The 14595-nt window shown below is 40.2% G+C and overlaps 1 protein-coding gene and 1 long non-coding RNA gene across 2 annotated transcripts; both read right to left on the reverse strand.

Annotated features, from left to right (window-relative positions):
• Window positions 1–1930: 1930 nt before the first annotated feature.
• Window positions 1931–6637, reverse strand: LOC141416733 (protein FAM170A-like). Its single transcript, XM_074054024.1, has 3 exons — window positions 6328–6637; window positions 4341–5347; window positions 1931–3416 (listed from the first exon to the last, which is right to left on the reverse strand). The coding sequence occupies exons 1-2, from the start codon at window positions 6632–6634 to the stop codon at window positions 4656–4658; spliced, it is 999 nt and encodes a 332-aa protein (XP_073910125.1). The 5' UTR covers window positions 6635–6637; the 3' UTR covers window positions 1931–3416; window positions 4341–4655.
• A 191-nt stretch (window positions 6638–6828) lies between these two features.
• Window positions 6829–13468, reverse strand: LOC141416368 (uncharacterized). The gene is made up of 3 exons (XR_012441109.1): window positions 11546–13468; window positions 8003–8113; window positions 6829–6981 (listed from the first exon to the last, which is right to left on the reverse strand). It is a non-coding gene; the product is annotated as an uncharacterized lncRNA (long non-coding RNA).
• Between the last annotated feature and the right edge of the window lie 1127 nt (window positions 13469–14595).

Raw genomic sequence — 14595 nt, forward strand, 5'->3', positions numbered from 1 at the left:
AAAAATAAAAATAAAAAAACCTTAAAAACCAACCAAACGAACAACCCCCTCATGATAGCCTGTCAGGAAAATAGCCAAGACAATAAGAGCTAGAGGCAAGGCCTCAAGTGTTAGAGCACCTGCCTAGCAAGTGCAAAGCCCTGAGTTCAAACTCCAGTATAACCAGAAAACAAGAACAAAAAGCAGCTCGGAGAAGATTCATTACTTCACGCAGAATCTATGATAAATCAAAATAAAAAGCAATACATAATTTATAATGTCAGCTTTGTAAACTATATATTTCTATTTAGATAAAATAACCATAAGGCCAAGAGGCAAACACACAGTTGGGAAATAATATGAGAAAAAAACTAGGCAAAAGATATACTTAGTTCATAAAAAAGCAAATGCAGGCCAGCACCAGTGGCTCACACCACTAATCTTAACTACTTGGGAGGCTGAGATCAGTTTGTGGCCAGCTTAGGGAAACAGAAAGACGACATGTCTAAAATAACCAGAGCACATGGACTGCAGATGTGGCTCACAGCCCCATTCCCAAGGGGACAAAGTGGGGGAAAATGTTAATGGCCCTGAAACATAAGAAGTGTATTCAATCTCACTCGTAACAAAATGAATTGAAACTATATAAATAGAAATAATTCTCACAAATGAGGTAGGGAAAAATCTAAATGTATGACAATGAATTACATTGCTAAGACTAGAAAAAAATGCACAACTTCTGAAGAGGGCAAATCGGTGATACCAAACAAGGGAATCAGTATAATCCTGGTTTCTTCCGTACATGCGTGGATAATTAAATCTCACCTTCACCTTCAAAATTAGTGTGTGAGTGAAGCCAGGATATTGGTAGCTCACCAATTTTGATGCTGAATCTTTCTGCCCCTCTTAGTGTGTCAGGAGCATCCCTGACCCTGTGTTTTCTTCCTAAACTGTCGTCTTTGCAATAGGTGACATGGGCATAGCTTCTGGGTGAAGTTGAGGTGAATGGCACTATTTATTTAGGATTTTCAGAATTTTACTTGTACGATACTCACTTGGAGAAACATTAGAGCAAATCTTACATTAACAGGGAAGAGAGATCTGCCTTTATTTATTCTGCATAAGAATGGTCCTGAAAGGGTAGAGAAAGGAAACTGGGTGAGGTCAATTCTTTGTCTTTCCCTATCTGTCTCCCAGAATGAACATTCACTGATTGCTAAGGTAGTAAGTCTACTGTAACTATTATAAAAGTTACCATAAAACTCACTCCAGAACAATTGAATTGTTTCTTATTTGAAAAACTTCATTTCCTATCAGTGTGCAGGTTAGGACTCACATTTTCATCTTATTCACAAAATTTGTGACTTTGACTTTCACATGAAATAGACCTACTTTAAGGATTATAGTCCTCATTACAAACAATAAAATATAGCTTAGTAAACTGAGTTTGACAATTATACTATTGAAGTACATAAAGTTACATGCATATTCTTCTACTCTGTGTTGACCTATTCTCTAGATATTTCAGAAAAGGCATTACCAATGCTCACAGAATGGTAAAAAGTAAACTTCCTGGTATAAATCACGTGTGCAATGAGGCAGGTTCAGCTATGTTATTCTACTGGATGCTTGGGAAACACACCATCTTATGCCTTGTAGTAAAGGTGAGGCTTGCATTCCTTATGGAATTACATTCACACCTTACTGTAGGGAAGACCAGTCATTTCATTTTTACACCTGAACATGCTTAAATCATCTCCCCAATCAATCATATCGCATCCACTGAGCTTAACAATACTTTTCCGGTATAAAGTCTGTGGACTATAATGCGCTACCCCGTTGGGGAATTTATCATTTCTATTTAAATGAAAGAAATCACCTTATTAAATCTAATCTGCATCAATTAAGGTACATAATGTGACAAACAACAATTAACTGACTCAGTCTAATGGACATAAAACAAAACTTTATTGAATGTTTAGAGGAGATATTCAGTTAATTAAGGTAACAGTGAAGCAGAATTTTCAAAAAAGAGGAATTGAAACAAGACCAGCCTCTGAGGTTCATGGGCCTTAGAGTTGAGCTCACACTAACGCCCACTACCTCTAGCTCATCTAACTGCCCAAGCTTTCAGTACAGATGTATCCAGGATGCATAAATGTTCACCCCCAAGTGAAGGAAAACCCAAGTTAAGTATGGATCTCATTCGTCTGGTCTGACTCACTTGTCCCCGCAGATGGGGAAGACGGTGGCACTCTTATCAGAGAGGGAAGGAAAAACTCCTTCACAGATAAAAGCAAAAGCAATTACTACCCACCTCTTGGCCCTATGTGCTTGTGTGCACACGGGTGCACATGCCCTTCTTACACAAATGTGTACAGAGAGAATAGAATACATAACATAATGTTCCAGATAAATATATGTTCCTATACGTGTCCCAGTATCATCAAGCAGTTTTAAGCTTTAATGATTTTAGAAGTTGTGAAAACATTTTATGGAGATCATTATTTGAAAGTTTAATTCTTTCAATTTTCTTCTCCTATATGGTTCTTTATCAATTTTCATTTTCTTGTTTTGGTCCCTATGATATGAGTTGCAACAGCAAACAAAAATTAAAATTAATCTTTAAAGAACACCAAATTAAGTATGAATCATGCGTAAATAATTAAATGTGCAAATATTTTCCAAAATTGGTCTTTTTTACACTTCTAACATTATTAAGCTTAAAACTACATATGGTTTGGGGAATACCCTTATATACAAGTATTTATCTCAAATGATACATTTGTTTCATGGTATAGCTTTCCCAGTGTGACTGTGTCAGAGGCGTTTGTGCATTCACACATGAACTGTCTCAGACATGTCAAGGGGTGGGTTTTGGGTTTTTTGTATCCACTACCTTTTCCCTCTCTCAGTAACAAGTCTGTCTTCTGACCAAATAATATACAAATAAGTGTAATAAATGAAGATATGAGGAAAGGTTTGCAATCATTTATAGAAAAAGATGTGTAAAAATACATCAATAGCTTGTTCTACTGGTGATATCTTTAGGAATGAAAAGTTTGTATCCCACTGGGCCAAGTTCCTTCTACCTATACTGTTGCCTTCTCCAAAGGCAACCCTGTAGGTATCTTAGTGTGTCCTGACAACCTAGGAGGTCTTAATAGTAACAGGAAAGTCTCTCCACAAGCCTCCAAAGGTGGTGTGATCCCAGTGATCCTGGGGCTCCACAGGGCTCTTGTGGAAACTTTCTTCAGAGCGGCACCACATTTTCCCAAGGCACTGGGAGCAGCTACAGGAGATCTGATCTGTCTATCATCAGACCCGCCTTGCCTTGATGTTTTCTGGCTTCTGAGGGTTGTGCTCCTCTAGGCAGACTACAGCAGTGGGCTGGACGCCATCGTTTGAAATCTTCGGGACACTGTGTCTCTAAGTTTCTGCAAGAAAACAAAAGCAGAAAGAATCCTTTAGTGAGGAAAGCACCTCTGCTCTTGGTGGAGGCTGATGCTCAGCTCCCATCAGGATTTCCTGCAACACTAGAACACTCAGGACAATTTCCAGGTTCTATTACATGTGAAAGTTTGCCAATTAACTAAAGAAGACATAGTCTCATTTGCTGTGGTATGTATGAACCTAGCTTTGTGCAGTCTTTCCAGCTGTGTGTGTAACTGCACTCTTCTGGTCACTTAGAAAAACATACTTTGTGCTATAACAAAAAGAAACAATAAAATGGGAAACAAGAACATATGAAGTTTCTTGAAAGGATATAAAGGTCCTTCAAGAAATGAAACCTGTTAAAACTTGTCAGAAATGGTCAAAGATGAAGAGAAACCTCTACTCCTTTATTTCTCCTTCCTACTTTGAACTCACACCATGGACAATTTTCCCTAGGGGAAGGAAAAATGAGATTCAACTAGCTGTGGACATTTGAGTGTTTGAAGCAGGTATGAGAATCACAAAATGGAAATTAGAATCTTAATACAACCCACTGTGCTGCACATAAACCCTCCCTTAGGGACAAAGGCCTGTCTCTGCCTTGTGCTGTGTCTCTCTAAAGGGATCCAGCAGGCCATCAAATAAAACTAGTGGGGGAGTGGCTCTGATGGCCTATGATTTATCCAGGTACTATGGGCCTCCTTTGCTTTGTGGAATTGCTAGACAGGTCCCGGGTCCTCTCCTATCATACGGCATGGGTAGGGTGCATTCTCCTTATTTTGTCATCTCTTAAGCATTCCCATCATGCACATATTCTGAAGAAAATTCTCAGTGATTACGGTGAAGTGTTCTACTACTAGTCCCACCTCTTCTCAGAAGCCCAAATCTCAAGTGTTGGGGGTGTTTCCCTATCCTGGGGGGCTCACCTCTTCTGAAGTCTACCCACAGCAGTTTCCACTCCCAATGAGAGAAGACGTGATGCTGGTGTTAAGAGTTCTGAGGTATGTCTTAGGACATTTTGCTCTTCTACTTGGCATGGACTGCTGTCTTTTCCTTCCTGTGCAGAAAGCAGTGAGTATTAATAAAAAGGGCTCTCTGATCCTACTGGGGGTGTGTAGGTAGTACTGAAGGTGGTAAGTCTGTATGAACAAGTCTGATCATGGCAGTTTGGAGAAGTTCAAGATCTTTCCGTGGAGTCTGGTCTGATTCTGTCATTTAGAGGCCAAAAACAATGCTTATGTTCATATGGATGCGCGCATGTCACAGAGCTTTTCCTTCCTAAGTCTGTCTTTCTTCAAGAAGGTCTTCATCTTCCTCCTCTTCTGCTTCTTCTTCTTGTCCATCAGGCAGGCGAAGGCCTCATGGAAAGCGTGACAGCTGAAGCCCTCCTTGATCCCATGCTCCACGTGATACCGAAGGGTCTCCAAGTTGGGGAAGACCCGACAGCAGGCCATGCACCTGTAGCCACGGTCCAGTGCCACAAGCCACTCAGGTGTTCTGGCCCTGGAACTTTCCTTACACACCACTGGTTCTGGGGGGCTGTGCACCTCCTCCTTTTCCTCTTGGGCTTCATGGTCCAAGCTGAATTCGCTGTCATCCAGGAGTGCAATTGTAGGCACATAAGAGCGGTAGGCTTCTGTGTGGGCCTTCTCAGGAAACATTATCTCTTCTATTCTCATTTTCTTTTGGGGGGGCATCAATCCTTCTGTGTCTGGTAAGACAGCCACACCCCTTTTCATTTGGACACGCATATAGTAAACTTTCATGACTCTATCCCATTCCGTAGGTGCTGAGGACGTACAGGGATGATTATCGAAATATGCTGCAATATAATCTAGTGGAAACGGCAAAGAAGACTCTGGGTCGGTCAAATCTTTTAAAGGCATCCCGTGGGATTCACGAAATGGAGCACCTGGACGTAATTTGTGACTTTCTAGGAGAGAAAAATTGGAAGATCATCATTTTGTGTGGGCATGTAGAATGGAATCGCATATACCTGTGATGTTCCAGCTTCTGTAAGTGATATGAATTAGGTTAGGTACAGCAATAAGGATGTGAATTTATGGTGTGCCGTGTGGAGTTATAGGTGTGTTCTTCTACATATTGGGTTAATGTTTCTGGTACTGGTGAAAGGAGACAGTGATGACTATACGTGTGTGCGCCTTAAGGTTAACATAGCACATATGGCCTTAAGGATGTTTGTTAAACAATGTGATAGTAACACTTAAGTGTAAAGAGAACTTACATGTCAGAGCAAGTGTGTATGTGTTTATGAAGGGTTGAAGTCATGACTGATGAAGGGACAAGTGTTTGAGAAGATCTGTGTGTAAAAGTGCTTCCTCTTTAGGGCACCTGAATTTTCGGCAGTTCGGGCTAGTGCTGGGGAGTTAAAATACACTATCTAGCTGAGGGGATATTTTTATGGGATTAGGTGAGAACCAGTGAATTGCCAAATGGTTATATGCAGGAATAAGGACTGTAGGCAGGTGGAAGTTTATTCTTAGGGAATGTCAATAGTGGACAGTAAAGACAGATGGGGAGAGAAGACATGTTTGTGTGAGATAATAAGCAAAAGGAAAGGAGTAATGGGCTCTATGAAGGGGCACAGTATGTGATTGTGGGAGCTTGAGTTTGTGCCACTCTGATCACCCCTGCCCCCACTCCATCTCAATACTGTCCACTCCCACCCCCTCAGCTGTCTCAATATTCTCACGGAACTGTGAGAAGAGAAACTGTATCTTGTCCTTGAAGGGCATTACCACTATCCTTTTGTAGAGACCTCAGTTTAACTTAATCCCTCAGCCCAAACACCCTTTCCCATAGATGAGGGAAGGTGATGTGAATAGTGGATGCATGATCAGCTCAGCTGACCCTCCTGCCCAAACTGAAAACCCATCTTTGCATCTGCCTTACCATCCTTCTCAACAGGAGTGATCTTGTTTCCAGAAGAAATGCCACAGAAATAGACGGAGGCAGAAGAATTCTCGCTTGCCGCTGGATTCCATAGTGGGACTGTGACAGATTTCTTAGGAGGATCTTCTCGAGATTTGGAGACACCACAGAAATAGACCGAGGCAGAGGAACTTTCTCCTGCATCTGGATTCCATGATGGCACCATGACAGGTTTTCTAGCAGCATTGTCTGCAGACTTGAGGATACCACAGAAACAGACTGAGGCAGAAGAACTCTCTCCTGTATCTAGACTCCGTGATGGAACCATGACAGGTTTCCTAGAAGCATCGTCTGCAGACTTGAGGACACCACAGAAACAGACTGAGGCAGAAGAACTCTCTCCTGCATCTAGACATCGTGATGGAACCATGACAGGTTTCCTAGGAGCATCCTCTGCAGACGTGAGGACACCACAGAAGTAGACCGAGGCAGAGGAACTCTCTCCTTCATCTAGACTGCATGATGGGACCATGATAGGTTTCTTAGCACCATCCTCTCGAGAGGTGGAGACACCGCAGAAATAGACTGAGGAGGAGGAGTCCTCTCCTGCAGATGGATCCCATGCTGGGACCGTGACACGTTTCTTAGGACCATCCTCTTGAGACTTGTGAAATTCTGGAGAATGAAATCACACAACAATAACAAAAGAATGGAGAGATGGTATAAACTTGAGTCTGTGACACTCAAAAACAGACATGGTGAGTGGATATTTTGAGACAGTGTTATCACCTGTGGGCTTTCCTCTCACACAAAGTAAGGTGATTTATGCATTCAAAACTCCAAAATAAAAGTAAACACTTGTTAAGTTCCAGGGTGTGGTGGTTCACAGCTGTAAAGCCAGTTATGTAAGAGGCAGAGGCAGGAGGATTATGACTTCAACGTAACCCAGACAGTTAGTGAGACTATACCTCAACAACAGAATGGTTGGGGTATAGTTCGAGTGATAGAGTGTGTTCTTAGCATGCATGACACCAGCGTTCAATCCCCAGTATAACAAGCACAAAAAAAGCTGTTAGATCTGTGTGTGCGGTGAATGTCAGTGGGATACGATAGTTTACATAGGATGATTTTGGAGATATATACAGACTATTAAGAACATGAACTCTACTTCAATTATGATATATAATAACTAAAGATCATATATTATTATTATCAACTTAAGTTCCACACGAGAAATTGTGCAAGTAAGGAATATGGAGTAAAAGTTTTAAGAAGAACTATTCTGTGTGGACATATTTATTTTTATACACACAGAGAGGCAGGTGTAGATGTAAATATGAACAGACGATAGCTAACTAACTAGATAGACAGATATGTAGATAAAAATAAGGAACTGGGCATGATACTATTAGATGTTCCTATGAAGATGTCACAGATTAGCACAGATTCCTCTTCTGGAAATAAGCCTCCACATTTTTCTTGGATTTCAGAAACCTTCCTATCCGTATCCTTTAGGAGCCTCTGCCTAAATGCATCTGGTGCACTTCTGGGGACAGAGACTCTGGACAGTCCTAGAGAGAAGGGGTTCTTTGTGTCAGTTGCTGACTAAAGGAGCTTGGTTCCAATTTTAGTCTGTCCTTCTGCCTCACTTTTGCACCTGATCCTTCCTCAGCATCACCTCTCCCTTACCCCATACCTTTGTGAATGAGCTTGTCCATGGGAATGCATTCTGAGTCCCCTTCTGTCTGTCTGTGGCCTTGGGCCAACCCTGAGGGTCCACACGGTGGAGAGCATCCCTCTAAGATCACTGGAAAAGAGAAAGAAAATCAGATATGTGACTTTTTTCCATGCAACAAGTGCCATTACAATAATACAAATGGCATCTGTCCTCATGAAAATTATAATCTTAACTGGTGCCTACTATTACCATTTTAAATGTTGAGTAGCATTTGTTGTGACAGTACATGTTATGAGTGACACTGTTTGTACAATGAGTCATTTGTAATGGAGCTATCCCCTTTTGATCTGGATATTTTACTATATTATGAGTAGCATGCTTCCTGGTAGGTAACTCTGATCATTTCATTAAGTTGTCTGCAGTAGAAATGAGTGAAAGTCAATACCTGACTTCAAACTATATTACAAAGCAATAACAATAAAAACAGCATGGTACTGGCACAAAAACAGACATGAAGACCAGTGGAACAGAATAGAGGACCCAGATATGAAGCCACACAACTATAACCAACTTGTCTTTGACCAAGGAGCTAAAAATATACGATGGAGAAATAGCAGCCTCTTCAACAAAAACTGCTGGGAAAACTGGTTAGCAGTCTACAAAAAACTGAAACTAGATCAATGTATATCACCCTATACCAAGATTAACTCAAAATGGATCAAGGATCTTATTATCAGACCCCAAACTCTAAAGTTGATACAGGAAAGAGTAGGAAATACTCTGGAGTTAGTAGGTATAGGTAAGAACTTTCTCAACGAAACCCCAGCAGCACAGCAACTAAGAGATAGCATAGATAAATGGGACCTCATAACGCTAAAAAGCTTCTGTTCATCAAAAGAAATGGTCTCTAAATTGAAGAGAACACCCACAGAGTGGGAGAAAATATTTGCCAACTATACATCAAAGGACTGATAACCAGAATATATATAGGGAACTTAAAAAACTAAATTCTCCCAAAACTAATGAACCAATAAAGAAATGGGCAAGTGAACAAAACAGAACTTTCTCAAAAGAAGAAATTCAAATGGCAAAAAAACACATGAAAAAATGCTCACCATCTCTAGCAATAAAGGAAATACAAATTAAAACCACGCTAAGATTCCACCTCACCCCTGTTAGAATAGCCATCATCAGCAACACCACCAACAACAGGTGTTGGCGAGGATGCGGGGAAAAAGGAACCCTCTTACACTGTTGGTGGGAATGTAAACTAGTACAACCACTCTGGAAAAAAAATTTGGAGGCTACTTAAAAAGCTAGACATCGATCTACCATTTGATCCAGCAATACCACTCTTGGGGATAGACCCAAAAGACTGTGACACAGGTTACTCCAGAGGCACCTGCACACCCATGTTTACTGCAGCACTATTCACAATAGCCAAGTTATGGAAACAGCCAAGATGCCTTACCACTGACGAATGGATTAAGAAAATGTGGTATCTATACACAATGGAGTTTTATGCAGCCATGAAGAAGAACGAAATGTTATCATTCGGTGGTAAATGGATGGAATTGGAGAACATCATTCTGAGTGAGGTTAGCCTGGCCCAAAAGACCAAAAATTGTATGTTCTCCCTCATATGTGGACATTAGATCAAGGGCAAACACAACAATGGGATCGGACTATGAGCACATGATAAAAGCGAGAGCACACAAGGGAGGGGGGTGAGGATAGGTAAGACACCTAAAATATTGGCTAGCATTTGTTGCCCTTAACGCAGAGAAACTGAAGCAGATACCTTAAAAGCAACTGAGGCCAATAGGAAAAGGGAAAGAGGAACTAGAGAAAAGGTTAGATCAAAAAGAATTAACCTAGAAGGTAACACCCACGCACAGGAAATCAATGTGAGTCAATGCCCTGTATAGCTATCCTTATCTCAGCCAGCAAAAACCCTTGTTCCTTCCTATTATTGCTTATACTCTCTCTACAACAAAATTAGAAATAAGGGCAAAATAGTTTCTGCTGGGTATTGAGGGGGTGGGGGGGAGAAGGAGGGGGTGGAGTGGGTGGTAAGGGAGGGGGTGGGGGCAGAGGGGAGAAATGACCCAAGCCTTGTATGCACATATGAATAATAAAAGGGAAAAAAAAAGAAATGAGTGAAAGTGATCTGTCAGCAAAGTCTATATATTCCTCTATCTCCTCACGCTCTTCTTTAGCTGATGGGGTGTCAATAAACCAGGAGCTCTTTGAGAGCTCTGTATTAACAATGACAAGATTTCCTTCAGTCCCAGCCCACAAATTATCTCAAGGAGGACACTTGCCGCACTGACTTGATGTATCCTCTGAATTGTTACTAAAGCAACAAGTATATTAATCAGTACTCATTACTACAGGCTGGTACACTCTAATGAAGCTGGGGTTTACCAACTTCAAAATCTAATGATTTTGAGAGGCAAATAATCTTATCTGGGATACAGTTAAGTGGACAATTACATTAGCTGTTGATATTTATCTTCCCCTAGCCTACTGAAGTGTTTTCTATGTGAATAAGAATAAGTGCGTGCTTTCTAGGTCTCATCATTTACATTCAAGAGCATCTTCAAGTATGTTCTAATTTTATTTAAGGTTGATTGAAGACAATATCATAGGCCCCCTCTCCAAAAGGACCATCAGAAAATGCACAAGCCCCAGTCGTTGATAGAAATATTAAGATTATCTTCAGAAATGTAAGCCACTCTCTAATCTTGGGGCTGGCTCGATTCTGTCCCCCTCCCACCTCTTGAGCAATGGGCCAACCTCACAGGAGTTACTTTTTGCCGTTCATCTCCATGGAAACCATAACTGCTAATGTCCCATTTTTCCAGAAGAGGCCAAATCTTATCTCCTTAATTCAGCCACCAGGATTAGATGGTTGGTTTCATTTCACAAAGAAGCCCCATATTTACATCTTCACAGTCTTAAACAAGAAGTTAGGTTTTACTCCTGAGTAAATAAATTCTTTCTTCTTTATACTTAACTCATCTCTATACAGTTTTAAATTTTTTTCAGCCATTGTCTCAATGTTTCTATGAACCAAACACTCCTTTCTTCTTCTCAGAACCTAGCACTACTTGCTAGGTAAAGTTTTACTTCTTGAGCCAGTGAACCACAGTTTATTCTTCATTAAAAGGAAAAAGTACTATTAGAAAGTTTATAACAACATAATTTCCTTCATTGTGCCCTTAAGGCAGAAATCATATGAAAGGAGATGCTTTATATAGAAAATTTTAAAGAAAAAATTACTCTACACTAACCATTCACTATGTCTCTGACACAGTAATCTAGAATAACTATGCATAGATAACCTGGGCACTAAGTCACAGTGCTAAGACATAGGTCCTCTGAAACTTTTTTTTTCTCTCAGACTATCTGGGTCCTCAGAAAGACCAGTATATACACATTTGTCTCTGTCCCTTCCTTCTTTAATCTTTTCTTCTCTCCTTTAAATCTTTCTCTCCTCCCCTCCTCCACCACAAACTAGAAATCTTCCTTATGCCTAAAGAACATTCAAGCACATACCTCTTGACTTCTTTGCTCTTCGTAGAGTTTGAGGAGAGGACCTCTTTTCCAGATACTTCCTCTTTTCTTTTGGATTCATGGTTGAACTCTTTGGAGAGTTCCTTGAATCAGGTTATTGAAACTTCACTTCAAGAAAGGTAGTAAAAAACGACAAATAATGAAATTTGAACACAGAGAACAAATCACATGAGAAATGATCTCTTCACCACTGTCCTGACCAGTGCTCAGGACAAAATAACAGTTATCTCTAAGGCCTCAGCAGTGTTCTATGACCTATTGATGACATCACTACAGTCCAAGGACCAGACCATTGCTCACAGCACTGCAGGGGGTGGTAAAACCTTCAGGGGTTGCGAAGCAAAGTGTTATCTTCACTTAATGAATGGGGAAGTGATGAGGAACAGTGACAAGAGAAATCGTTTATCCAAATGAAATTAACATGAAGTTTTATACCTTGCTTGATAATAAAACTAGAAAATAGATCACACGCACTAAACAGAAGAAACCCCTTTATGTATCAAGGGGTAGTGCATTACTAAATGTCCCCAACAGTGAGGATGTGGAAGTGCTCAGGTGCAGTAGGCTCACAACCATGCTTGTGCCACAGATGATAACACATGTTACATCTTATTAAAAGTGTCTGAATTATGAAGAAACATATGTGAGCTGCATGTTGAAATACAGGAGCAGAATTGAGAATGAATTATAAATCTAAACAACTTGTCTTTATTAGCTTCCCCCTCCTACTGGGAACACACACATGTATCTTCAAAACCAGACCTGCCTTTTGTCACTCTCCTTCATCACTTCCTCATGGTTGGGAGAAGAGAGTACCCTGAGCTTCATAGTGGGCCTTTGTCAGCAATTCTGCTTTTGTCAAGTTTGAAGGTCTCACTCTGAGGGATTATGCTCCAAGTCCAGTCTGCCTTCAGGAAATATCTAGGTCCTAGATAGTTTGAACTCTCAGATGATTTCATTATGCCTCACACCCATTACAGCATGCACCGCATCTTTTAGGGTTAATACGTGTTTACTCTCAGCCTTAGTAGTTATCATTATACCCAAGGCAGGACCTTGCACTCAAAAAGTCTCCTACACCCTCCACTGGCCCTGCTTTTGAATATTCCCATTCATCATGACAACGGCACAATAGGCACATTTATCAAGGAATTCTCAGCTTTGTATGCTACTAGAAAAACTAAAATTAAAACAAAACTGATATTCTATCAACTGGTAAAGATAAAGGGATCAAATTATTCTAATGGATGAAAAGGATACGGGTGAACTGAGGACTCCTCATGATCTAAAATGAAGTACTGACTTCTACAGCTGTACTGAAGAACAACGAGCCAACATTTTATAAAGTAAAATATGCAAGTAGCCTATGTCTATAATCTCACTTTATTAAGGACATTTAGTAGGATGATATTCATTATTTTAGGAGAAGATACAATGCATCTCAGAACGGAACGTACTAGCAAAGAATACTTTTGCTTACACTTACATAGGTCATTTCATTTCTTTTCACAACAGAGTAAATACTAGTCACAATGTGTGAAGAGAAAAGGTTATGGAAAAGCCCAGACTACCTAATCCTATGACTAGAGAGTGTGGAAAGGATCTCCTTACTAAAGTAACATGAAGCTGAACTGGACTTGTCTTGGCCTAGGAAAAGCTGCATCCTCTTTTGAGCACTTCCTTCAATATAACAGTGTATAAACTCACTAGCGTCATTCCTAGCAAATAATATATTAACAGCATGAAAAATTCTTAGCTCAATGAGCCACCTGTGGGATTTTTAGTAATACTTAGCTTTTTAACGCTCTTGACCAGCTGAATTTGTAGAGGTTGAAGACTGAACAGTTCTTGCTTGAAGCCAGCTCTCGAGGAAGCTTGAATAACCAACTTCATACCCTATTGTAACATCCAATCTGTACAAATGCAATCAAAACTGTCAAAAGAATGTGCAAGACAGAACATGAAGAAAAAAAAAACAGAAGGAGAAAAGAAGATTGAATTTCCCTTTTCCCTATTTGTCTACCTGCCCTTTGCCTATGACAACTGGTAAGGGATAGAATAAAGGCCAGAGAACAAGCTAAGCAAGAGAAATATGTAAGAACTAACACCCCAAATCCTCTCTCCCAGTCCACACTAAAATCCCACCATGTCTATTTATTGAATGTATTCAATATGACAAAGATCAGTGAAGTTAGTTCCTGTTATGACCTGCCTGCGGTGGGAATTACAAATATAAAGGAAATTGGTTGAAGATAACGGGCTTAGGATAAAAAAGTTTGATGTCAAAACTGTTCTTATTGAAGTTTTGGCAACAAGTTGAACTACATCCCATGTTCTTCATCTTAAAGTTGTGGCAGTCCTATGGAGTTGAGGAACAAATAATACAAACCTGAATACACTTCATGAATGATTGTCAAAACTCAGTAACGCAAGTAAACACTTGATTGTAACTATTTTCATAAAAATTATGGGTATAAAATTGCTGTCTAACTTTTCCTGAGGTGTCAGAATTTAGCACGGAAAATATGATAAAAGCCAAACTGAATACATTCAAAACACATAATTTAGTTTGAGCAAGTACTCCATGTAAATGTTTCCACATTTGACTTAATTTTAGTGGTGAAACTCATTACATTTGATTTCCTTCCCTTGTTGCCTTTCATAAGCACAAAATTACACGTCTCAATTGCCTTTTGCAGTCTTATCAGGAAAACGCTTCTGGAAACTATTCTTGATATTGGCATTGATGGGAAGTGGGAGTTATAAGTGAATGGGAGAGTGAATGGAGGCTGGTGCAGTAGTGCAAGCCACATGAATAAGAGCAAAGTGCCCCAACTGAATGCCAAGAAGGCTCCAGAATAGACACTGAGGGAAATGGATGTGCACCTACTTCAGCGTACTGAGTCTACATGATACAGGGAAAGCCAAAATCTTCCTGAACGGGAAAAATCTGAAAGCATTTTCTATAGGTGAGAACTAGAAGGAGAGTGCACTCTCTATACTCTTAATGAAGTGCAGTAAGGACACACAAA

The sequence above is a fragment of the Castor canadensis genome, chromosome 14 (assembly GCF_047511655.1).
Source record: "Castor canadensis chromosome 14, mCasCan1.hap1v2, whole genome shotgun sequence".
Taxonomy (NCBI): domain Eukaryota; kingdom Metazoa; phylum Chordata; class Mammalia; order Rodentia; family Castoridae; genus Castor; species Castor canadensis.

What these genes read in the sequence shown, in the direction of transcription:
- LOC141416733 (XM_074054024.1), bottom strand. Translation starts at nt 6,634, where the DNA reads ATGGTTCCATCACGGAGTCTAGATACAGGAGAGAGTTCTTCTGCCTCA. An exon ending in CACTCCTGTTGAGAAGGATG is followed by an intron (nt 5,348 to 6,327) that starts GTAAGGCAGATG and finishes TTTCTCTCCTAG; the next exon opens with AAAGTCACAAATTACGTCCA.